At 40.6% G+C, this 25,375-nt stretch overlaps 1 protein-coding gene across 3 annotated transcripts in view; it reads right to left on the reverse strand.

Moving 5' to 3' along the window:
- ATF6 (activating transcription factor 6) overlaps positions 1-25,375 on the reverse strand; it is a 196,023-nt gene that overhangs the window by 32,498 nt on the left and 138,150 nt on the right. The window contains exon 16 of one of the 3 annotated variants that reach the window (XM_036922831.2): positions 14,747-14,816. The exons of 1 other annotated variant lie outside the window; for it this stretch is intronic. In XM_036922831.2, the coding sequence (XP_036778726.2) occupies positions 14,747-14,816 (70 nt within the window). Of the gene's footprint in view, positions 1-2,224; positions 2,482-14,746; positions 14,817-25,375 lie in introns of those variants that run through there. One more of the 3 variants, XM_036922829.2, reaches the window with a different exon arrangement.

Here is a 25,375-nt window from a genome sequence, read left to right on the forward strand (position 1 = left end):
CTGTCCTCCCCGTACCACTGTATGTTTCTGCACTAGCATCCACTCTCATCTTCAACACAGTGGCCTGTAACACAAAGCCTTTACTTCCTTACGTAACAGCTGACATCACGTTCTCACTGTAATCACACAGACTGGAACCTGTCAGGGAAGCCCTATTAGCACACAAACTGACCTCAATCAAGGTTTCACTAACCTCCATTTTTAAAACTGCATTCACTAGCTTTTTATTCTTCGACACTTATTTTCATGATAGGATCAACTGAATTAAATCTAAGACTGCTAAATTCATCCGTTTACGTTTTTTACCAGGCTGACCAACGTGCCCACAATGACATCTTTGTGGTCTCTAAAATGTCCTCAATATAGATGGGTGAGGAAAAAATATGTCTGAAGAAAACCTCATGTATATCCCAGAAAACACAAGAACCAGGTGACAGCAATAACAACGGTCTGAAAGAATGCCGGGGCTTTCTGTAGGCTAGACAGCTACAGGCAGGCAGGGCAGCCCGCCGAAATCGCCCCCAGTGACACTGAATGCCTGACAGGAGCTCTGAAAAAAGCCATCGGACTTCTCTACTCAAGTGTACAAGCAGGAAGAGTGGTTTGAAATCTCACTAAAAATACAAAGATAACTAGATTGCCAGCCAGGGAAGCTGACCTTATACATTCCTTATACTAGAGTTAGGTAAACAGAGAAGAGCTAATGGCAGATGTTTTCCATTTAAGCTCATGGAGTGCTATCTCCTCTGTGCTAAATAGAGATGATCACAGAGTAACCATGGAGACCCCACTGTCCTTCATCAGCACGACATGTGTGCACGAGGGGAGCATTTCTCATGAACAAGTCTCCGAGGCAAAGGCAATAAAATGGACAAAACTGTATGCAAAGAGCTGAGAATCCTTTAAAAATGAGGTCAGTTAAGCGGTCAAGGAAAAGTACTGTGGTTTTGGCAGCTTACTTGCCGTCTCTGCAGTGTCTTGTGTTCTGCTCAGGAGTATGTAGTCCTAACCTTTCTCCCAGGTCAGATCACTATCAACTCTACGTGAATGAGTGTGAAAGTTCCCAACGGTGGTCTCCGCTCATCCATGTCTAATCTAACCAGTGGACAGGTAAGTTATCTTGTACACTGTCAGCACATTCATCTTTCTCAAGCATCACTTTTTATCATTTCCCTGGCCTTTGATGGTCCTTCCTACATTGCGAAGGGTGGTGAACAAATGCCTCTTTATGGAGTGATGCTGGAGCAGAGAAGTAAGTGGGTTGTGTGATGATCTGGGGTATGAAGAGGTTTCCAGAAAGATGGAAAAGCCTGAGGCATCAGTGAGCAGTCGGGCTGAGAAAGAGCAAGGACTGTGGGCTGGAGTGGAACAAATAAGGGGATGGGATGGCGGTGACACAGGAAATGAAGTTGGAGAGATGGACAGAGATCACAGGAGCTATGGAGGCATGGACTTTCATTACAGGTGTAACTCTTACCGAGTTATAAGGGACTCAATAAGCCTTGCTGAACAAAGGAATTAAGGTCCATTTAGACCTACTTATTTTGTTAAATTAGGACTGAGGTTTATAGTATGATTTAAGAAGAAGAAAAATACTTCTTTTGCAAACTGGACATGTTTAAATTAAAATTATCTTTACATTAGCAAAAGTTTTCCATTACTGAAGTTGAATAGTGTCAATCTTTCTAAGTCAAGGAAAAAAGTAAACATAAAAACCTCTCTTCTAATTCTGTCTCAGAACTTTAATGCCATCTCTTGATAAAACTGATTAATAAAATAGTTAGCAAATATTTATATTAAGATTCTTTTAAGTATCATATGTACACACACATACATATATTTTAGGAGGGAAAGACCTGCTTATGATACATGTCTACTGAAAATAAAATTACCATTTGTTGCATGATGGGAGTACATATGTCAATATTCTATCTAAGAACACTATGACTTCTGGGTACTCCATGATTAAACAGCAGATCCCCTGAGTGGGATAGGCAGCCTCTAAGATCACCCCCAGCAAGCACTGCATCCTGGCGTTCACATGCTAGGTATTCCCTCCTGCTGAGTGTGGGCTGTATTTAATGATTTGCTTCTGAAGAGCAGAATATGGTAAAAGTGATAGGATATCAACTTGGAGATTACATTGCAAAGAGCCTGTGGCTTCCATCCTGAGCACTCTCTTGTTTGCTCATTCTGAGAGAAGCCAGACACCATGTCGTGAGCTGTTCCATAGAGAGGCTCACGTGGAAAGGAACCGAGGGAGGCTCTGGCCAACAGCCAGTGGGAAACTGCAACGCTCAGTCCAACAGCTCACAAGGAATTGAATCATACCGACAACCGTGTGAGTGAGGTTGGACGTGGATCCTTCCCGACCTTTGGACGAGATGGCAGCCCTAGCTCGCAGCTTGACGGCGACCTCATGACAGACCTTGGGCTGGAGGCCCCCAACTGAGCCACACCTGGATTCTTGATCCACAGGAACTGTGAAATAGTGTGTTGTTTTAAGCCATTAGGTTTTGGGGTAGCTTGCTACACAGCCATATGTAACTAGTGCATTGAGCTACTAATAGATTTTAATGGAGAAGTAGATCAGTTAGATTGTTAACAGTGGCTAAACTAAGAGACATTTAAAAATGTGTGAACTATACATTTAATCACTTTGAATAGCATGGTTACTTTTCCAGTCTTTTTAAAACTTTGACTAATACTAGTTTAAAGGGGCCAATTTGGAGGGGGACAGTCAAAAAAATCAAAAGGTTGTATTAATGAAAAGATTCGGTCAGAAACTAAGAAACCCATTTAGGGTTATAAAGTATACCCAGCACAGTGCTGGGCACTTGGGAAACCTACTAAAGATGTTAAATCATCTATGCCATAGCTTGATATCTACTTGAGAAATAAGACCATTGAAAATAGGAAAACAAACAGGCTCTCATAAGACAGTGCAGCTCAGAGAAGACGAACAGGGACTCTGTGGCATCTTACTGCACTGATGGACAGTGACTGCAGTGGGTATGGGGGGGACTCGATAATAAGGGTGAATGTAATAACCACATTGTTTTTCTTGTGAAACCTTCATAAGAGTGTATATTAATGATACCTTAAAAAAAAAGCGCTCATAAAAACAGAAGCCAAAAATAATGATGACAAATTAAACAAGTATTTCTCCCACTGCAACTTGAATGCCTCAACTGCACCGTGTGGGAAAATACCATTGTTTAAAAATCAGCAAGAAACTAAGTGGGAGGTAGAGATTTAATTCTGTGAATTCATGGAAATTTATTGCCATCAGAAAATAAACTCATTATTTACCTTCTAAAACACACATAAAACCAATTTAAGTAAAAACATTAATTGTCATTAGCCTATCACGTAGAAGTTATGGAATTTTAGAGCCACAGCGGACTTTAAAGATCACCTACCTCCCTCAACTGTACCATTTTATAGATGAGGGCACTCAACCCAGTGGCTTGCTCACCGGCCACACATCTGGTGGGGAGCTGAGCAGGGTGAGAACTGAGGGCTCTGACGCTAAGCATGGGCTGTTTCCTTGCCGTGATGCTGAGGCTGACCCTTCCAGAGAGGTGGGAGTGCCTGTATCTGCAGAGAGCAAACGGGCCTCACGTGGAAGTCACATTCTTTAGGATGTTATGAATTTCCGAGAGCATCTGCTATCACTCAGCCTTCCATTAACTGAGTTTTATCAAATGGCTTAACATTGTTTTTTCCTTTTTTTAGTGATATTAAGGCCAAACTCACTGGATTTCTCCTTTGGTTGTTGTTTCCTTCTCACTTGCTGTGTTTAAACTTCTCTGATTATTCAAAATGCTGTTGACAGAACTTTTTAGCTACTTAGCATCTGACTGTATTTCAGGTTTAGAGACTCCCCTACTCCATGAGGCAGAGCCTGCTTCCTCCCAAATAAGCTTAAGTACCTGTGAGATAACAGAAAACACACACTGGTCTCGGTTCCTGGTTCCTGGCACAGAGCTCCTGAAACCCTTGTAATTCCCTAAGTGATAAGAGCACTAGGAGCGTCTTTTGGTCTAATATTTGGTCACTGACCCTGGTTCCTGACACTCCTAAGATCCCTTGTAAGTTCCTGGGTGACAGAAGTGTCTTTTGTTCTAATGAGGCAACTCTGGGTGGGTTCCGGGTGGGGGCTGGTCACCACAAAGACCACATCATGATTAGAAGTTTGGAATTTTCAGCCCTGCCTCCCACCCATTCTCTTGAGAAGAGACAAGGGCTGAAAAGCATAGTTAATGATCAATCATGCTTCTATGATGAAGCCTCCATAAAAATCCCAGTAGTATGGGGTCCCCTGTGCCTCCAGGTTGGCGAGCACATCACGTAACCTGGAAGTGATGTGGCCCAGCTCCACAGGGGCAGAAGCTCGGGACCCTCCCAGGTATCACCCTACACACCTCTTTATCTGCTGCTCGTCTGTGTCCTTTATCATACCTTTAATAAACCAGTAAATGGGTTTCCTTGAGTTCTGCGAACTGCTCCAGCAAATTAATCGAAACTGAAGAAGGAGTCATGGGAACCTCCAATTTATAGCCAAGCCAGACAGAAGTTGTAGGCAACCCGGGACCTTCTAACTTGAGACTGGCATCAGAAGTGGGGTGCGGGCAGTCTTGTGAGACGGAGCACTGACACCTGTGGAATCTGACACTATTTCCAGGTAAACGGTAGGATGCCCAGCTGGTGTCACGGAGAGTTGCTTGTTATGTGGAAAAACCACCAAACGCTTGGCGACCAGAAGTGCTGTGAGTGCTACGTGTGAGTAGTAAAGGAGAAAGACACAGTGCAGGAGAACCACACGTTTTTCCATATGGTATGAGATACTTTTGTTTCCCAGACCTCTTGTAACTAGGGGGTGGGCATGTGACCTAGGCACTGCCAATGAGATGCACCAGCTTCAGACTGGAGAGGGTGGTGGCCCTGGAAGTAGGAGTGTCTAGTTTGAAGAGCCAGTCGTGGCACCTGTTCCAGAGTAGGTTTGGAATCAGTGATATTAATGTCGCAAGCTGTGGTCTTTGCCAGCTCTGTAGTGTAATTTGGGCTTTGCTTTTGTTTAAGGGACCTCCAAGTCTGATTCCTGGCTCTCCTAGACATCCTGCTTAGGTTACCCATAGTAGTTTGTTACTTCAGACGAAGAAAACTGATTGATACAAGCAGCTAAAAGTAAAAACAACAACAACAAAGCTCTACTGGCATTTAGTAAGTGCTTAATAAATGTGGAACTAAACTGGCTGTTTACAGAGACAGTACTTAACAATTAAGTGTATGCTGAATGAGGCTCCCTGAGACAAAGGGGAAAAGACAGCGCCATCCAGATAGTGCATTTGCTAGAATGCAAGCAAACAGCATTACTAGCCACGCAGAGTAGGGAGCAGATGTTCATGTTCACAGCCTGGTTCTTCTATCTTAGTCAGACTAGCTGTCTTAGTCTGAGTGCAAGCCTGTTTTCCTGGAAAAACCGATGGCCACATCTATAGAAATATAGATAGTAAACTGATTAGTGAGAAGACCAACTGTTTATCTTTACTATTAAATGATATATGTTATTCTGAATGTAGAACTGATCAGTTGGTCTGGGACAGGCTAGTTTAGGGAAATAACTAACATTTACTTACTAGAAAACATTAAAAAAAAAGACTTTTGTATGTTTAAATGCCATGGGAAAAGCAAGCAAACTGTGAAATTAATGCCTGCTAAATTTGGATGGAATGAATTTATTAAAAAGTGCTTTAATTAGGTAAATTTATGATGCCAAGAAAGCTGGAACTCAGTCTCCCAATTTGTTTCTTTGTATTTTAATATAGTGGTGAAAAAAGTCTTTCTGGTTTATCATGGAAATTCCAGGAAACTTGCCTATGTGCATGCCTATCTTATTACAAATACAAATACTTCATTTTTTGGTTGGCAATCATGTCAAATCATGCGATTGATATTAAAGTATTTATAGATGGCCAGAAGATAAACAGAGTAGTTGTTAATCTGAAATTATGGTAACATAAACTGGTATTTAGCTCTACTGCCTTTGCTTAGTTACAAACTGTACTTAAGAGACAGGCTGAAGACACCACCAGGAGCTGGTGTCTGGGCTACTGAGAAAAGACTGTGAAGCCTTATTCAGAAAGCTCAGGTACGGGTTCTCTTAATTTCTCAGCCACTGCAGTTGTAAAATAGAGATGAAATCATTCCATGGAGACTTTGTGAGGACCAAATGCAATTACATGTGTTAAAGAATGCAAAAATATGCTTAATATAGGTGGTAGGTGCTCAAAAAAGGGGAACTAAACTATGTAGAAATACAGGCAATAGATGGTTAAAAAGCATTTTGTTTGGAAAAAATACCTCCAAAATATTTTAAACTGTGATATATACTGAAAAAAAATCTTATAAATGCTTAATTTTATTTATTTCTACCTTGTTATTCTAACAATGTAGCTGGTACTTACATACTATTTTTACTCATAAGTTATACTGTCATTTTTACTTTATTTAACCCTGGATATTATCACTCTAAAATGGGAAAATTTGTGTAAATATCTCACTGTCAATTAGGGTGGACTCTGCTTCAAAAAATTGTATGTTATTTATTACTGCTAAATAAATACTACTATATATTATCACTGCTAATTATTTTTGGTGTTTACTAATGTATTATAATTTAGCTCAAAGTCATAGAGTAAGTAATCAGTGACAGAGTGAGCTCGTCTTCTAACAGAAGACAGAAATGTCTTCGAAGATATTTATGTCTTGTCTTTCCCCACATCAAATACTAAGTCATTTAGTTTCAAATATAAAAGTGCTTTATGTTCTCAAAGAATGTCCTTGATGGTGCAAAGAAACTACCTTTCACATTTACCTCAAGTGCTATGCCCGGGGATCTGAAGAGCTGGGTTCTGGTCACAGCTGGGCTGGATCAGCCATTTGCCTCCCCGAACCTGCCCTTACCTGTATTATAAGGCCGTTGTGCTAGACTGTCCCTAAGTTTCCTTCCAGCTCTGAGATCCTCTATGATCTATTTTCAGTTAGATTATTAGTTCTCTGAAGGCATAAATCACATCCCAGAGCTCTTCTGAAATGCTTTTCTTTTAGCATAGTGCTGTGCACTGAATATTTGTAAATCTGAACTGCAATTATATACTATAAAAAACAAATACAGAATCAGATTATCATACTGTATAATAAAAAATAAGCAATGAGTACTAAGTGGCCATTATTTAACACTTAAACAATGTAGTCTTAACTAACTATCTTACCTTTTGCTTCCTTTACTTATGGTAGTAGGAAACTGGGAGGAATGATTAAAGACAGTTTCTATATGAAGTATTGTCCTCTTAACTCCACAGACCATCAAAGTATCCCTGACTTCTAGACTGACGCTTTGTGCCCTGTGACAGACCAGGCGGTAAGCAGCCTCTAAGATGTCCCACAGTAAGTCCCGCCTCCCGTGTTCACACTCCTGTGTGGTCCCCTCCTACAATGTTCAGTCCATGTACCCAGCAGCTTGCTGCAGAAGCGCCAGGATGCCACTGCTGTGGTTAGGTCTGAAAGACCCGCTTCCGTCTTGGGAGCTCTCTCACTTTCTCATTTTCCTGGGTTAGCTGCTTTGGGGGAGGCCCCAGGGACAGGCCCACATGGTGAGGAAATGAGGCCTCCTCCCAACAGTGCCCGAGCCTGGGAGCAGATCCTTAGCGCCAATCAAATCTTCAGTTGCACCAACAGCTCGACTGCAACCCCATGAGAGACCTGGGGCCATAGCCACCCTGCTCAGCTGCCCCGAGAGTCACGACCCTCAGGACTACGCGAGACAGTCGGTGCTTGTTCTTCCTGACAATTGGGGTAACTGCATATACATTTACTAGTACATACATAGAGTCCTTTCTTGTATTAAGTACCATCATTTCTTGCCTAGATGATTATAACTTCCTAACTGTCCCTATAAAAGCACCATCTCCTCTACTCTACCCTTTCCATTGCTGTCAGGGAAATATTTGAAATGACTATTTGTGCCTCTCCTCTGCTCAAAATTTTCAAAATCTTTTAGTAGCTCCCTATTATTCATAGGATAAAATAAAAACTCCAAACCCTGTCATACGCGGCCTTCACGAACTAGCTTCTGTTTGTACGTCTCTAGCTGCTTCTGCACCCCAATGTCTGTGCACTTTCCCCCGAGTGGGCTCACACTTTTCTTTCTGTTTATCTGTTTCCTATGCCTAGTCCGCCTCATCCCCTCGGCCAGTCCTACTTACCCTTCACGCTGCAGTTTAAAATATCACTATGTGCATATGGGGCTGGGGTTGGGGGGAGATTATATATTTTAATTAACTACATTTTTTTCCCTGGATATAAAGGATAGTTCCTGCTTACATAGATGCTTTATACATTTAATTCAACTCAACAAAATTTTTTGGACACTTACTATGTGTTAGGCACTTATTTTTGTAAGGTACTAGAAATAACAAAGAATATTAAACAAACAGGGTCCCTAACCTTAAAAAGCCTACAGTTTAACAGGGAAGTTAGATAATAAACTACTGATTACAAATGATATGAATATTACAAAAATAAGGAGTCCAGAGTATTCTGGGCAGCTAAAATGGGGAAGGAGTGCGTGACCTACTCCACGGGCTGAGGAAAGCCTTTCCTGAATGTGTGCTCAGTAAGGGATTTAAGAAAAACCTCTTTCAAAAAGATGTTAAATGAGGATCAAAACACAGTCCTAAACTTCAGTCCAAAATTCAAACTCAGGAAACAAAACGCAAGAGACATGGCTTGGCAGTAAAAATACAAAATATTTTTGAATTTATATGTGAAAAACTATACAGACTACATTTAACAGAAGGCACAATGCATGACGTAACCGGCAACAACCACAGTGGTTTCACCAGCAGAAACGCACTGCGCAGCACCTGGAGATGCTCCATTATGCTCAGCGTTCACAGCCTCCTTAAGAGAGGCGGGAAAACCAGAGCCCATTCAGAGGAGAATGACCAGAGGCACCTTGAGCCCAGGGCACAGAAGGAAGCCGGGAAAGCTTGCTATATGAAGACTCAGAGGATATACAGTGCACAAATAGCTAAAGGCCTGTCACGTGGAAGAAAGATTACATTTATATGCAATCCTGTGGATTTATGGGTAGAGGGCGGAAGACAGAGAGAAGGAATGATCCACAGACTGCCAGAGCTACTTAGAGCGGGGAGCCTTCATCCCTGGAGGTGACTATGTCCTGAACTGGCTGCCTGAGCAGCGCTGCAGAAGGGAATGCACACCGGAAGCGGGTTAGCAGGGATGCTGCTGTACTGGTGCCTTTTAACCCTGGAATTTTGTGGCTTGAATACATGAATATTTATGTGTCTTCCTTTGTCCTGATCTAAACTGTACTGATGCCAAGTAGATCACATTTCCCCTATACAGTAAGTAGGCTGCAAACAAAGAGACAGGCTTTAAAAGATATCTTCAAAGATGCCAATTATATGGTCTTCTTACTCTGCTCCTGGCAACAAACTAGTTCACAGGTCACATTTGTCTCAGAATTTAATCTAAATCTTATGTTTAAAGCATTCATTTGTTCCTTTCAAGTCTGCAATCAATCTGGAGGAAAGTATCTCTACGGATATTTGGTTGAGTCCAAAGGCAACTCTTGTCTGACATACTCAAGATCCCCAAAGCGTAAGTAGTTCTAATTCATAATCTGCATCCATATTTTCAGCTTCAAGATTCTAGATTCAGGAAAATGAAATATAGACTTCTCAGGACTCTCTAACTCCTATTTGTAAAAGCCCATGGGACGGGGTAATTCCCAATGTGAACAAAATTACATTGCCTTTGACATGTATATCCTGAGATGATGCGGGCCTATTAGCACCCTGAACTCAGTTTATGTTTCAAATAACAAAGAAATTATAATGCAAGTACTGAACAAACCATGTAACACTCCACGGGAACTTAGGATCCCTAGTGTTCCCAGTTGTTATCATTGCAAAAGAGAATTCACACAGGAGTTAAACCTGCGCTTATTAAGCAATTCTTTTGAAAAACAGAAACTTCAGATTATGTGAAATGGCTCAATCTTCTGACATACAGGGTTCTTACTTTTCCAGTCCAAAGACAAATCCATTCTGTGGAGCGTAATATGTGTAAAATACAGAAATAATTCAGATTTTGGACAGTTAGTAGGAGGCTCAAAGCAACTTTGCTGGCTAAAATGGATGATGATCTCTAGTTTTTATTAGTTGAAAGCTAAACCATCTGTTTAAGTAGAAACAGATGTTTGTCCCAAAGGGAGAAAGAGTGATTTCACTGAAAGCTAACAGGACTCCGAAGGTCAGTTAGGTACAGTGGGCCTGGCCACTGGCTTCTCGGGCAAGGAAGTTTTAATCTCCTAGAAGATACAGTGCAGGCTGATCTATTCTAAACCTCTGGGGTCCTGTGAAAGTCCCTACAGATTAAATAGTTGTTTAGTAAATCAGATACAAAAAAGAAACTACTCATGGAAAAAAAATTACCACTGCAACTGCCCATAAATCATCAAGCAATAATCACTCTCAACAAAGGGAGAAGCATTACAAGTACAGAAAGGCAGGTCTACTACCAATCCTGTTTTTTTCCATTAAAAAAATTTTATTTTCAGATTTATTTTGCAGAAGAGAGTGCAGAAGAGGCAATGCCAAGTGGGGATAACCTAATGGTTCGGGAGGAGTTTAAAATGGGTAGGTAACCTGATGACTTTAAGAAACTAAAGGGACAGAAAGCTAAGCAGAAGTGAAGGTGGCGAGAACAGCTATGTCAGTAGCACGGAATCGGCTTTTACTTCCTCCTTCAGTTAGACGCCAGATGCCAGCACTGAAGATTTTTTTCCTTTGAAATTTCTTTGGGTATTTCTTTCTCCTCCCTTTCAAGGCCGTTAATGATCTCACCCAAAACTGTCGCAGTGTCTCCTGGCTCATCTTCTCTGCAGCTTCAGTTCGCCCGACCATTCCTCCTAGTGAATCTTCTCTCCTAACCTTTTCCCACTTTCGCACCTCAGCTAGATTAACAGCCTCTTAACAGAGCTCTCATAGTGTTATTTTCATGTTTAATAGCTTAAAGTCACTTCCTTGACGCATGGATGACCTAAATCATACAGCTGCATCCCTCACAGTAAACACTTCTCATCTCTCTTCAACTTGACTCCTCTCTTTACTGTCTCCTCCCAGACACCCTGCTCAGTCCCAGCTTAGCCCACGATGACAGGCTGCCGGAAGCAGTGGCTGCTACTGTGGCCACTGGGTATCCATCATTTCCCCGTTAAGAGAAGTCCGCATTTTTTTTCAGATCACAATGTGCCTACTTAAAACATTACATTCCCTTGAAGGTAGGCATAAGCATGTGACACAGTTGATGTCACTGACACATAAGCAAAAGTCTGCTAGAAATTTCTGGAAAAGGTTTGCTTTCCTGATAGATGCCATGCCTTCCTCTTTATTTCTGTGTGAAACACACATATGATGACTTGAACTACAGCAGCCACTTTGAGATTATCTGGGAAAGAAGAGAATAGAACTGCAGCAACTTTAGTCCCAGCATCCTTAAATTGTGGACTCAACATCAGCAACCCGACTGGTTTGTTGATGTGGACTTCTCAATATATAAGAAAATATAAATCCAATTTATTTCAACAAATGCTTAATTAGGTTTTCCATTACTTGAAGCTGAATGCAATCCTTACAAAAATAAGTCTTGCCCTCTCTTTATCCTAAAGAAAATGTTTCTTTACAGTCGAGTTCAAGTTTTATCCAGTTCAAGTTTCATCTCCCAACGTACCAACTGATGTTAATCAGCGAGATTCTATCATATTCTTCTGATTTTTAATCCTATACCGGACACTGTGATTTATATCTACCTAGGACTTAAATTGATCTCTGTTTGAAAAATTAACCAGCATGTTGTTTCTGGCTTGGAACTGATCTAAATCATCCTTGTTGATCTAGGCTTAGCTGGTAACTTAGCATCAATGAGGACTAAGAGCTAAAAAGGGATCTAAGGAATTGAGCCAAATTTTACCCAAATTCTAAACACAATTTGAATCATACTCTGCCTCATTAGGTGACTGCCTTCTCACTAGAAAACTGCCTACTCAATCCAAGGTCTCAAGATGTACTTATGTCTTCACAAAGGTATTGCTTACTATTATAGTTGGTATTGTGAATGTTAATACTCATCATTTACTTGCCAGCAATACACATTTAACAGAGCTGTGTATATATTTGGAGAGAAAAAAATTATTTTCTTTTTCAAGTGAATAGTGTGATTTTTTTTCTCCTCTCCTTTTCTCAGAGAAATTCTTAGTGTCGGAATCTTCCTACTGGTTTTGGTAGTGAGTCACAAGTCAAAGAACTATTTTATTATACATTGAAACAAAACTAAAACATGGCTCAAGAGAAGACTCAATTCACTTAACTGGATACAACTATAGAACACTGAAATGGAATGAACTGCAATGAAAATGCAAGGTTGTAAATACATTTTTTTAAAATTGAGTAACCAACAGGCCTTTAAGAAGAAATGAATTTTTAAGAGTAAAAGGCACAACTATCAGACGCAAATCTCTTAAGCAACTGCCCTGATTGAGCAGAACATGTCTAAGATAGGACAGTTTCCAAATATATTCTCTTTGGGATAGCACATCTACGAAACTGTGATCATCAAAAGAAGTATCAACATTCTTTGATTATTGATACTAATATACTTAAATGGTTGGTTTGCTTCCTGCCTTTCTGTTATATTGCTAGTAGCTTCTTCTGGATTTTCTTTACATGGAAATTACTTTGAGATTAAATATCATTACAATTTAGTCTTGTAGTCATTTGTTCACCTACCTGGGCCCTTAATATTGACAGGGTAGAATTATGAGTTAGTTTTCCTTTTATTACTCATATGCCACCTAACTTAGGTACTAGAGGGAAGGAGAGCAGTAAAACCAAGTGAGTGAAGGTGCTGGTGGATTACAGAAAGTGTCTGCTGATGCCTGTGTTCAGTCCCCGACGGAAGATGTCTACAAAGTAGCTTCTAAGTTCTATTTGGTTGAATTATTTATCAAGAGTGAAAGAAAGGAAATGAGCGGTTTTACCACAACAAAAGTGGGAAATGTTGACTGGTAGTACAAGAAGAACTTCCAGACTCCTGTTTAAAAAACAGCAGTACCTTTTAATTCATCAGCCACTGCTCTACCAGTCATTTGCAATCATTTTTAACAAGATTTTTTAAAGTATACCTAGCATTTTAACTCAATAATCTTCAGTGTGGAGACTTCCTCAAAGGGAAGACTTACTTGCAGCTTTGTTAATCTCTTTTCAACTCTCTTATGAGACAAAGGAAATCAAATAATAAAGAGAATTCAAAATGAAGAACAAATTACAAAAATTAAATTAGCCTGTGACTAGTACTTTCTAAGTGGCATTAATTTCACACCCATATCCTGCTCTTTTTAGCTATTTCTTATATAGACTTTTTTCACACCGCAAAGCCACAGAGTAGAATTATTTGAACATTATAGCTTAAGACCAGATATTGACCTGGCATCTACTTTACTCTGTTAAAATTAAAAAATCAAATTCTTCTTCCCAAATATCCCGATCGAGGATATTCCATAAGCTCTCCAGGTACACTACATAAAGTTGCTCAATAGAATTTGACTTTATGTCTTCTACCACCTTCTCCAAAATTCTACAGGCTCCACTTAAGTCAGAGACAGAGACCAACTTAACTCTTCAGATTACAAATGATATAATTAGAGTACAGTTTGTCAAATCATATGCCTAGTAAGCCAAAGAAATCTCTCTGGATCTTGGCCAGTTCTATAGGTCAGTTTTTTGCATGTTTGCCTTCACAGAACAACTGTTAACAATTTGTGAAATCTAGCTAAAGGGTCTTCAGGTACTCACTGTACTTGTCTTTTTAACTTTTCTATAGATTTGAAACTTTAAAAAATAAAGGTTGGAGGACTAGAAAAAGAAGGAATAGTCAATCATGTCAAAGACCGATGTGAAGTCAGGTAAGATGAGAATGTAGGCAGACCTGTGGCTTCAGCAAAACGCTGGCCAATGGTGAGCCGTTTGCAACAGCGCTGCGGTTGAGTCAGCAGCGGAAGCCAAGAGGGGCAGAGAAAGTGAGAGACAAGCAAAGGGAGGCAGTGAGTACAAGTAACTCAAGAGTTTTGCTAGGCAGGGCAACAGGGAAACAGGATGTGCAGTTAAGAGTCTCCCTACACCAAAGGTAATATTAAGACACTTTGTATGTTGATGAGAATGATCCAGTAGAGAAGAAACTGATCGTGCTGGGTCGGGTATACGTGCAGGAGCAAAGTCTTCAAAATTGTGAGAGGGGCTGGGATGCAGGGCCCAAAAGGAAGGAGTCACTTAGATGATGGAGACGCTGATGACAATGACAACGGTGACAAAGATGATAACAAAGTGACTAGACTGAAAGTAGCCAGACACTACTTAAGGCATTTTTACTCATTTAATTGTCACGCTGACTCTAAGAGGAAGGTACTACTATTATCTCCTTTTACAGACGATGGGGCTGAGGTACAGAAAAATTAACGAACCTGCCTAGTGATACTTATCTAGTGAGTAGCAAAGTTGAGATTTAGAACAATGGAAGAGACTCTTCTTCCAGCGTAACAGGGCGTGGGTGCGGCTGGGCTGGGGGCAGCGGCAACACGGGGCAGTCCCTACGTGATTACCTCTGTTTTCTCAATGTAGCATTTGGTGAGTACATCAGCTGGGGGGATGGGGAGAGCGAATGTTGGAGATCTGAGGAGAGAAGGTGAGGAATCTTTGTTTCAAAGACCAGTGAATTTACTAGCAATGACTGGCAGTGCTGAATGCCCCTCTGGCATTACTGGTCAAATCTGAAGCAAATCTACTTGTACTACTAGGTACTTTCTAGCAATTTTTCAGCTGCTTGAGAGCAGGCATAAAGAGGACAACCGGGTTTAACTATGGTGGTTTTTTTTTTTACAGACAAGTGTACCCTAAGAAAAGAGGATTCAGGGAGCAAGAGGGGCTTGCAAGAGAGTGGTGACAGCATGGGACATGGAACCCAGGCTACGCAAGGGGTGGGTGGCTACAGAAGAAGGGCTGGGTCGGAGCACCGGAGACCGGTGAGGTCAGAGAGGAGTCAGGGTGCAGGTGCGACAGTAAGTGGGGGCAGCAGGCAGGGAGGCCCGAAGAGGAGACCCCAAAGGGGTGCCAGCAGCGACGACGATGAGGTCCAGAGTACGACCGTGTGGCCGGGAGGCTGAGGAAGAGCAAAGTGAAAGATGACAGCATCCAAAGGTGCCAGTGGGCGGGATGAATCCTGTGGGTAGATGGTGAAGTTGTACAAAGAGATGACGGAGGCAGGGGTGGAGAGTCGTTAGTGACAGTGGAGGAGGAGACAGCAACAGAGAAGCGTTAGGAGGAGTAAAGGCTGATGTTATATATTTGAAAAACATTAGAGAGACTGAAGGACAGAGAATTTGGAAGTTGTAGTGGGGAGCAGGCTGAGAGGTACCTAAGGTGGGGAAGAAAAATGTCAGGCTCTACTTTGAGAAGTATCCTCAGTTAGCCTACCAAGGTGAAGGGACCGTCCAGGAAAGGGGCCGAGGACACAGCACAGTACTTCACATGTGGGGTATATACTCAGTAAATATCTCTTGAATTTGAATTTAGCTTTCCCGATAATTTACTATATCCTAGAAAGGGAAAACAAAACTTATTTACAAAGAAATCCAAACCAGATTAAAAAGGAAATGATCCTCTAATGCTTGAATTTTTCAAATCCATGAAAGACTCATTTTCAAAAATTAGTCCCCTGGCCAAGACAGAGCCAAATAGCATCTTCCTGTTTGGGGCTTAATATAAATAGGTAGTTCACTGTTATAAAGTAAAACCAGGCATTCTCTTGCACTAAGAACCCAATATCAGAACAAAATTAAGTGAATTCTACTTTATTAAAGGTTAGACAATAAACTGTCTGAGCTTCAGCTGATTAGAAATTAAAGCTATTATGGTTCAAGCAGAGAAACATAGGTACCATGGAATAGAAGTAAATGATATTTCCTAAATATATTCTTTGGAGTATAATATAGTATACTTGGACTACACTGTCCTTGAAACAGCAGTATGATTGTTCCATAAAAGCTTCAGAGATGCCTTTACTGAAGAAAGACAGTTCTCCTCAACAGTATAGTTAAAAAAAAAAATGTTCTAAATGTCTTTGTAAGACTAAGAAAATGTTATAATTCTTTAAGTTTAACAAAAGAAAATGTTTTATTTTACTCTACAAAGTTGCCTCCTAAGCATTTCTAATAAGCTGTTTTGGGCTTAATATATACAAAGATAGCACACTGAAATTCTATAGTTCTCTAGGGCCTTAAAACGTACAATGAATATCTAATACTTTTTCTCTATGAAGATATTTTATAGGAATATATCTAGAATCCCAGTGTTTTGTTTTATAATGTATTTGGTGGTTTAATTATGATCATCAATCAGAATGACCACTGGTCCAACTACAGATTAGTTCAAAGGGCTTTTCATTTTTGTCTTTCTCATAAACTATGAAGTTATTATTACCCGTAGTTCTATTACACTAGATAAATGGACTTGAGAAGGATGGTCCATCCTCCTAGTTTCAGCAGAGCCTAACAGGATGGGTCAGAGAAAGCAGTTAGCTAACAATGTACACGATGCTCATTTACAACCCACAGCTGGTACTGGGAGTAAGAGATTCTTCCTTTCCATGAAAAGCCCAACTGGAAGTAATCTCCCCTTTACTGACTTTCTTTAGTGCTTCATTATATTCCTTATGGGACTTTTTCTTGAGTACAGTGATTTCTGTGTTTATCTTATTTTCCTTCTAGACTAAAAAGCAAGTACATTATGCCTTAACATCTTTGGATAGTCTGAAGATATTATAGTATTATTTATATTTTACTTAAAACCCAGCACTAGAAGAAAAAAATGCAATAGAAATATTATTAGACCAAATTCATCAGTATTATGGAGTAACTATAGACAGGCTGCTGAAGTTTGGTCTGGGAATCTTATCACCATTTATGCAATACAGGTAACTGCTTTGAGTTCCAAAAACATGGCTTACAAATTCTTTTTCAGAATACAGCAGGGGCTTCTTATACTGCATTTATAACCTAAGACCCCAGACAAGTCTGTAGAGCAGTCAAGATGTTAACTCTTCCAATTTTGAAAATGAAATAATTTTTTTCCCTTTAAAAATACAGTAACTTGGAGAGGGGCGGAAGATGGCGGTGTGAGTAGAGCAGCGGAAATCTCCTCCCAAAACCACATATATCTATGAAAATATAACAAAGACAACCCTTCCTAGAATAAAGACCAGAGGACACAGGACAATATCCAGACCACATCCGCACCTGAGAGAACCCAGCGCCTCGCGAAGGGGGTGAGATACAAGCCCCGGGCCCGGCGGGAGAAGTGCAGGCAGAGCGGGAGGGAGACGGAGCCCAGGGCTGCTGAACACCCAGCCCCAGGCATCCGGGCCAGAGCGCAGACACAGTACGTGCCCAGGGGACCCTGGATGCTAGGAAAACAGGGCAGCAAGAACAGTGAGTGAGCAGGCACTGGAGGCTGGGCGACAGAGGACATAAGAAAAGCGCGCGACCATTTTTTTTTTCGCTTTTTTTTTGCTTTTTTGCTGTTTTGTTTTGGCGAGCGCTTTTTGGAAGTCTTAAAGGGATAGGGACCCCAAAACTAGGGAAACAGGGCAGAAAGACCGGTGAGCAGAGGCCTGAGGCTGGCACCGGAGAATAAAGAAAAACGAACGACCACCTTTTTTTTTTCAATTAAAAACTTTTTTTTTTAAATTAAAAAATTTTTTTCTTTTCTTTTTTTTTTTTGGTGGGCGTTGTTTTGTTTTGGTGGGTGCTTTTTGGAAGTCTTAAAGGGGCAGGGCGGGTCACTTAATCCAGAGGTAGGGAATCCGGGATCTCTGGGCACCCTAACCCCTGGGCTGCAGGGAGCAGGGAGGCCCCTTACGGAGATAAATAGCCTCCCAGCAGCTCCTGCTCCAACGCGACTCCACCACTTCGGAGCAGCTGCCCGAGCCAGGCCACGCCCACAGCAACAGCGGAGATTAACTCCATAGCAGCCGGGCAGGAAGCAGAAGCCCTGTCTGCGCGCAGCTGCGCAGCACAAGCCACTAGAGGCCGCTGTTCTCCCAGGAGAGGAGGGCCACAGACCAACAAGAAGGGAAGTCCTTCCAGCCGTCACTCGTCCCAGCTCTGCAAACTATTCCTATCGCCATGAAAAGGCAAAGCTACAGGCAGACAAAGATCACAGAGACAACACCAGAGAAGGAGACAGACCTAACCAGTCTCCCTGAAAAAGAATTCAAAATAAGAATCATAAACATGCTGACAGAGATGCAGAGAAATACGCAAGAGAAATGGGATGAAGTCCGGAAGGAGATCACAGATGCCAGAAAGGAGATCGCAGAAATGAAACAAACTCTGGAAGGGTTTATAAGCAGAATGGATAGAATGCAAGAGGCCATTGATGGAATTGAAACCAGAGAACAGGAACGCATAGAAGCTGACATAGAGAGAGACAAAAGGATCTCCAGGAATGAAACAATATTAAGAGAACTGTGTGACCAATCTAAAAGGAACAATATCCGTATTATAGGGGTCCCAGAAGAAGAAGAGAGAGGAAAAGAGATGGAAAGCATCTTAGAAGAAATAATTGCTGAAAACTTCCCCACACTGGGGGAGGAAGTAATCAAACAGACCACGGAAATACACAGAACCCCCAACAGAAAGGATCCAAGAAGGGCAACACCAAGACACATAATAATTAAAATGGCAAAGATCAAGGACAAGGAAAGAGTGTTAAAGGCAGCTAGAGAGAAAAAGGTCACCTATAAAGGGAAACCCATCAGGCTAATGTCAGATTTCTCAACAGAAACCCTACAGGCCAGAAGAGAATGGCATGATATATTTAATACAATGAAACAGAAGGGCCTTGAACCAAGGATACTGTATCCAGCACGACTATCATTCAAATATGACGGTGGGATTAAACAATTCCCAGACAAACAAAAGCTGAGGGAATTTGCTTTCCACAAACCACCTCTACAGAACATCTTACAGGGACTGCTCTAGATGGGAGCACTCCTAGAAAGAGCACAGCACAAAACACCCAACATATGAAGAATCGAGGAGGAGGAACAAGAAGGGAGAGAAGAAAAGAATCTCCAGACAGTGTATATAACAGCTCAATAAGCGAGCTACGTTAGGCAGTAAGATACTAAAGAGGCTAACCTCGAACCTTTGGTAACCACGAATTTAAAGCCTGCAATGGCAATAAGTACATATCTTTCAATAGTCACCCTAAATGTTAATGGGTTGAATGCACCAATCAAAAGACACAGAGTAACAGAATGGATAAAAAAGCAAGACCCATCTATATGCTGCTTACAAGAAACTCACCTCAAACCCAAAGACATGTACAGACTAAAAGTCAAGGGATGGAAAAACATATTTCAAGCAAACCACAGTGAGAAGAAAGCAGGGGTTGCAGTACTAATATCAGACAAAATAGACTTCAAAACAAAGAAAGTAACAAGAGATAAAGAAGGACACTACATAATGATAAAGGGCTCAGTCAAACAAGAGGATATAACCATTCTAAATATATATGCACCCAACACAGGAGCACCAGCATATGTGAAACAAATACTAACAGAACTAAAGGGGGATATAGACTGCAGTGCATTCATTCTAGGAGACTTCAACACACCACTCACCCCAAAGGATAGATCCACTGGGCAGAAAATAAGTAAGGACACGGAAGCACTGAACAACACACTAGAGCAGATGGACCTAATAGACATCTATAGAACTCTACATCCAAAAGCAGCGGGATATACATTCTTCTCAAGTGCACATGGAACATTCTCCAGAATAGACCACATACTAGGCCACAAAAAGAGCCTCAGAAAATTCCAAAAGATTGAAATCCTACCAACCAACTTTTCAGACCACAAAGGCATAAAACTAGAAATAAACTGTACAAAGAAAGCAAAGAGGCTCACGAACACATGGAGGCTTAACAACACGCTCCTAAATAATCAATGGATCAATGACCAAATCAAAATGGAGATCCAGCAATATATGGAAACAAATGACAACAACAACACTAAGCCCCAACTTCTGTGGGACACAGCAAAAGCAGTCTTAAGAGGAAAGTATATAGCAATCCAAGCATATTTAAAAAAGGAAGAGCAATCCCAAATGAATGGTCTAATGTCACAATTATCGAAATTGGAAAAAGAAGAACAGATGAGGCCTAAGGTCAGCAGAAGGAGGGACATAATAAAGATCAGAGAAGAAATAAATAAAATTGAGAAGAATAAAACAATAGCAAAAATCAATGAAACCAAGAGCTGGTTCTTCGAGAAAATAAACAAAATAGATAAGCCTCTAGCCAGACTTATTAAGAAGAAAAGAGAGTCAACACAAATCAACAGTATCAGAAACGAGAAAGGAAAAATCACGACGGACCCCACGGAAATGCAAAGAATTATTGGAGAATACTATGAAAACCTATATGCTAACAAGCTGGGAAACCTAGGAGAAATGGACAACTTCCTAGAAAAATATAACCTTCCAAGATTGACCCAGGAAGAAACAGAAAATCTAAACAGACCAATTACCAGCAACGAAATTGAAGCGGTAATCAAAAAACTACCAAAGAACAAAACCCCCGAGCCAGATGGATTTACCTCGGAATTTTATCAGACATACAGGGAAGACATAATACCCATTCTCCTAAAAGTTTCCCAAAAAATAGAGGAGGAGGGGATACTCCCAAACTCATTCTATGAAGCTAACATCACCCTAATACCAAAACCAGGCAAAGACCCCACCAAAAAAGAAAACTACAGACCAATATCCCTGATGAACGTAGATGCAAAAATACTCAACAAAATATTAGCAAACCGAATTCAAAAATACATCAAAAGGATCATACACCATGACCAAGTGGGATTCATCCCAGGGATGCAAGGATGGTACAACATTCGAAAGTCCATCAACATCATCCACCACATCAACAAAAAGAAAGACAAAAACCACATGATCATCTCCATAGATGCTGAAAAAGCATTTGACAAAGGTCAACATCCATTCATGATAAAAACTCTCAGCAAAATGGGAATAGAGGGCAAGTACCTCAACATAATAAAGGCCATCTATGATAAACCCACAGCCAACATTATATTGAACAGCGAGAAGCTGAAAGCATTTCCTCTGAGATCGGGAACTAGACAGGGATGCCCACTCTCTCCACTGTTATTTAACATAGTACTGGAGGTCCTAGCCACGGCAATCAGACAAAATAAAGAAATACAAGGAATCCAGATTGGTAAAGAAGAAGTTAAAATGTCACTATTTGCAGATGACATGATACTGTACATAAAAAACCCTAAAGACTCCACCCCAAAACTACTAGAACTGATATCGGAATACAGCAAAGTTGCAGGATACAAAATCAACACACAGAAATCTGTGGCTTTCCTACATACTAACAATGAACCAACAGAAAGAGAAATCAGGAAAACAACTCCATTCACAATTGCATCAAAAAAAATAAAATACCTAGGAATAAACCTAACCAAAGAAGTGAAAGACTTATACTCTGAAAACTACAAGTCACTCTTAAGAGAAATTAAAGGGGACACTAACAGATGGAAACTCATCCCATGCTCGTGGCTAGGAAGAATTAATATCGTTAAAATGGCCATCCTGCCCAAAGCAATATACAGATTTGATGCAATCCCTATGAAACTACCAGCAACATTCTTCAATGAACTGGAACAAATAATTCAAAAATTCATATGGAACCACCAAAGACCCCGAATAGCCAAAGCAATCCTGAGAAAGAAGAATAAAGTAGGGGGGATCTCACTCCCCAACTTCAAGCTCTACTATAAAGCCATAGTAATCAAGACAATTTGGTACTGGCACAAGAGCAGAGCCACAGACCAATGGAACAGACTAGAGAATCCAGACATTAACCCAGACATATATGGTCAATTAATATTTGATAAAGGAGCCATGGACATACAATGGCGAAATGACAGTCTCTTCAACAGGTGGTGCTGGCAAAACTGGACAGCTACATGTAGGAGAACGAAACTGGACCATTGTCTAACCCCATATAAAAAGTAAACTCAAAATGGATCAAAGACCTGAATGTAAGCCATGAAACCATTAAACTCTTGGAAGAAAACATAGGCGAAAACCTCTTAGACATAAACATGAGTGACCTCTTCTTGAACATATCTCCCCGGGCAAGGAAAACAACAGCAAAAATGAACAAGTGGGACTATATTAAGCTGAAAAGCTTCTGTACAGCAAAAGACACCATCAATAGAACAAGAAGGATCCCTACAGTATGGGAGAATATATTTGAAAATGACACATCCGATAAAGGCTTGACGTCCAGAATATATAAGGAGCTCACACGCCTCAACAAACAAAAAACAAATAACCCAATTAAAAAATGGGCAGAGGAACTGAACAGACAGTTCTCCAAAAAAGAAATACAGATGGCCAACAGACACATGAAAAGATGCTCCACATCGCTAATTATCAGAGAAACGCAAATTAAAACTACAATGAGGTATCACCTCACACCAGTAAGGATGGCTGCCATCCAAAAGACAAACAACAACAAATGTTGGCGAGGCTGTGGAGAAAGGGGAACCCTCCTACACTGCTGGTGGGAATGTAAGTTAGTTCAACCATTGTGGAAAGCAGTATGGAGGTATATCAAAATGCTCAAAACAGACTTACCATTTGACCCAGGAATTCCACTCCTAGGAATTTACCCTAAGAACGCAGCAATCAAGTTTGAGAAAGACAGATGCATCCCTATGTTTATTGCAGCACTATTTACAATAGCCAAGAATTGGAAGCAACCTAAATGTCCATCGATAGATGAATGGATAAAGAAGATGTGGTACATATACACAATGGAATACTACTCAGCCATAAGAAAAGGGCAAATCCAACCATTTGCAGCAACATGGATGGAGCTGGAGGGTATTACGCTCAGTGAAACAAGCCAAGCGGAGAAAGAGAAATACCAAATTATTTCACTTATCTGTGGAATATAAGAACAAAGGAAAAACTGAAGGAACAAAACAGCAGCAGAATCACAGAACTCAAGAATGGACTAACAGGGACGAAAGGGAAAGGGACTGGGGAGGATGGGTGGGTAGGGAGGGATAAGGGGGGAGAGAAGTAGGGGGGTATTAAGATTAACATGCATGGGGGGGTAGGAGAAAAGGGAGGGCTGTACAACACAGAGAAGGCAAGTAGTGATTCTACAACATTTTGCTATGCTGATGGACAGTGACTGTAAAGGGGTTTATAGGGGAGACCTGGTATAGGGGAGAGCCTAGTAAACATAATATTCGTCATGTAAGTGTAGATTAGTGATACCAAAAACAAAGCAAAAAAAAAAAAAAAAGGGCAGTTCCTGTGTGGTAACCTCCAACGAGTTCTACACAAGGGTATAAAGGGCATATAAAAGTGTAGGCAAAGGGTCTGTTTGTGTTTATATAGAGGATCAAAGCCTAATTGGGCTACCCTGAAAATGAACTAAGATACGATATGAAAAAGAACTTCCAACATCTGCACTCTCTGGAAGACTCATGCCAGAAGATGATCATCAAAAAACCCCAACAAAGATCCACGCACTGCTACAGCTGTAGATGCACTCATCCCACCAGTTCCTGGACTTGCCATGGGAATGAGGAAGGAGATATCTAAGCTGGCCTGTGCATACAGTAAAACAACAAATTTGACTGGATCTATACTGTTGGAACTCAACCAAGAATTTGGAGAAGTGCACATTGTAGCGCTCCAAAGTCTTACAACTACAGACTATTTACTGTTAAAAGAACATAAGGGATGTGAACATTCCCCAGGAATGGGTTGTTTTAATTTGTCTGATTTCTCTCAGACTGTTCAAGTTCGGTTGGACAATATCCACCATATCATAGATAAGTTTTCACAAATGCCTAGGGTGCCTAACTGGTTTTCTTGGTTTCACTGGAGATGGCTGGTAATTACAGATATGCTTTGGTTATGTAACTATACTCCTATTATGTTAATGCGTGTGCGCAATTTAAGTAGTAGCTTAAAACCTATATATGCTGAAGTTACTCTACAAGAAGATATGTCAAAGAAATAATCAATCTTCCCATGTTTTCTTCCACCTGCTACTTCTATAGCTTTTCTTCTTCCTTCCTAATTACAACCCTTAAATAGAATTCGTGCCTCATATCAAATTTACCGAGTATCATAATTCTTCCAAGTGGTAAAGATACCTCAAGACAAATGCTGGTCATAGAAGCCACAGGGCATAAATATGCAAAGAAGTAAAAAGCTAACCTTTTCAAACAATAAGGCTTCCCTCTCACTTACCAACCTCACATTTCCCTGTATGGCCCCGGAAGATGACTGGTTAGCCAGAGACGGGTAAGATTCCTCAAGGGAGGAACAACCTAAGACAGGCACAGTCGCAGGGGGGTCATCAGGTGAGAAATTGGGGATCAACAGAGGTGAGGCTTAGAACCTCACCCCCCCGTTCTGAGAGAAATCTTCTGCATACGTGGATGTTTTATTGCCCTTGTCTAGCTTGGTTTAACACATAGTCTACAGGCACACACCTGATCATCTACATTTGCTCTCTTACAACACTAAACTATGTTTTCTACCTTTGTCTTGTATCTACCTACCACTTCAGCATTTTATTATAAATAATAATAATAAAGAGAGAAATGTGGTATCCACATATAAATCAAGTATAAAAACCAAATGAGTATTCATATTTGAACTGTTTATAGTTCATAATGCATGAGCAAAACCGAAAGTTTCTGTGATGACTGCCCTTGTACTGTTCACTATGTAACTTATTCATTATGTAAGAATTTGTTCTACATGTAAGAACTTGTTTGTTATGCCTCAGAAGATTGGAGACTGACGAAAATTAGGCTTGGGGTGGATTAATGATTGTGCATTGAGCATTGACTCCCCTATACAGAATTTTATTGTCGTTAACAACCATTTGATCAATAAATATGAGATGCCCTCACAAAAAAAAAAAAAAAAAAAAAAAGGACAGACTTCCAATGGTAAAATAAATAAGTAACCGGGATGTAATGTATAGCATAAGGAATATAGTCAAGATATTGTAACAGCTTGGTAGGGTGATAGCTGGAACCTAGAATTATGTATATAAATGTTCTACCACTGTGTTGTACACTTGAAACTAATGTAATG

This window comes from Manis pentadactyla, chromosome 19 (genome assembly GCF_030020395.1).
Source record: "Manis pentadactyla isolate mManPen7 chromosome 19, mManPen7.hap1, whole genome shotgun sequence".
NCBI lineage: Eukaryota > Metazoa > Chordata > Mammalia > Pholidota > Manidae > Manis > Manis pentadactyla.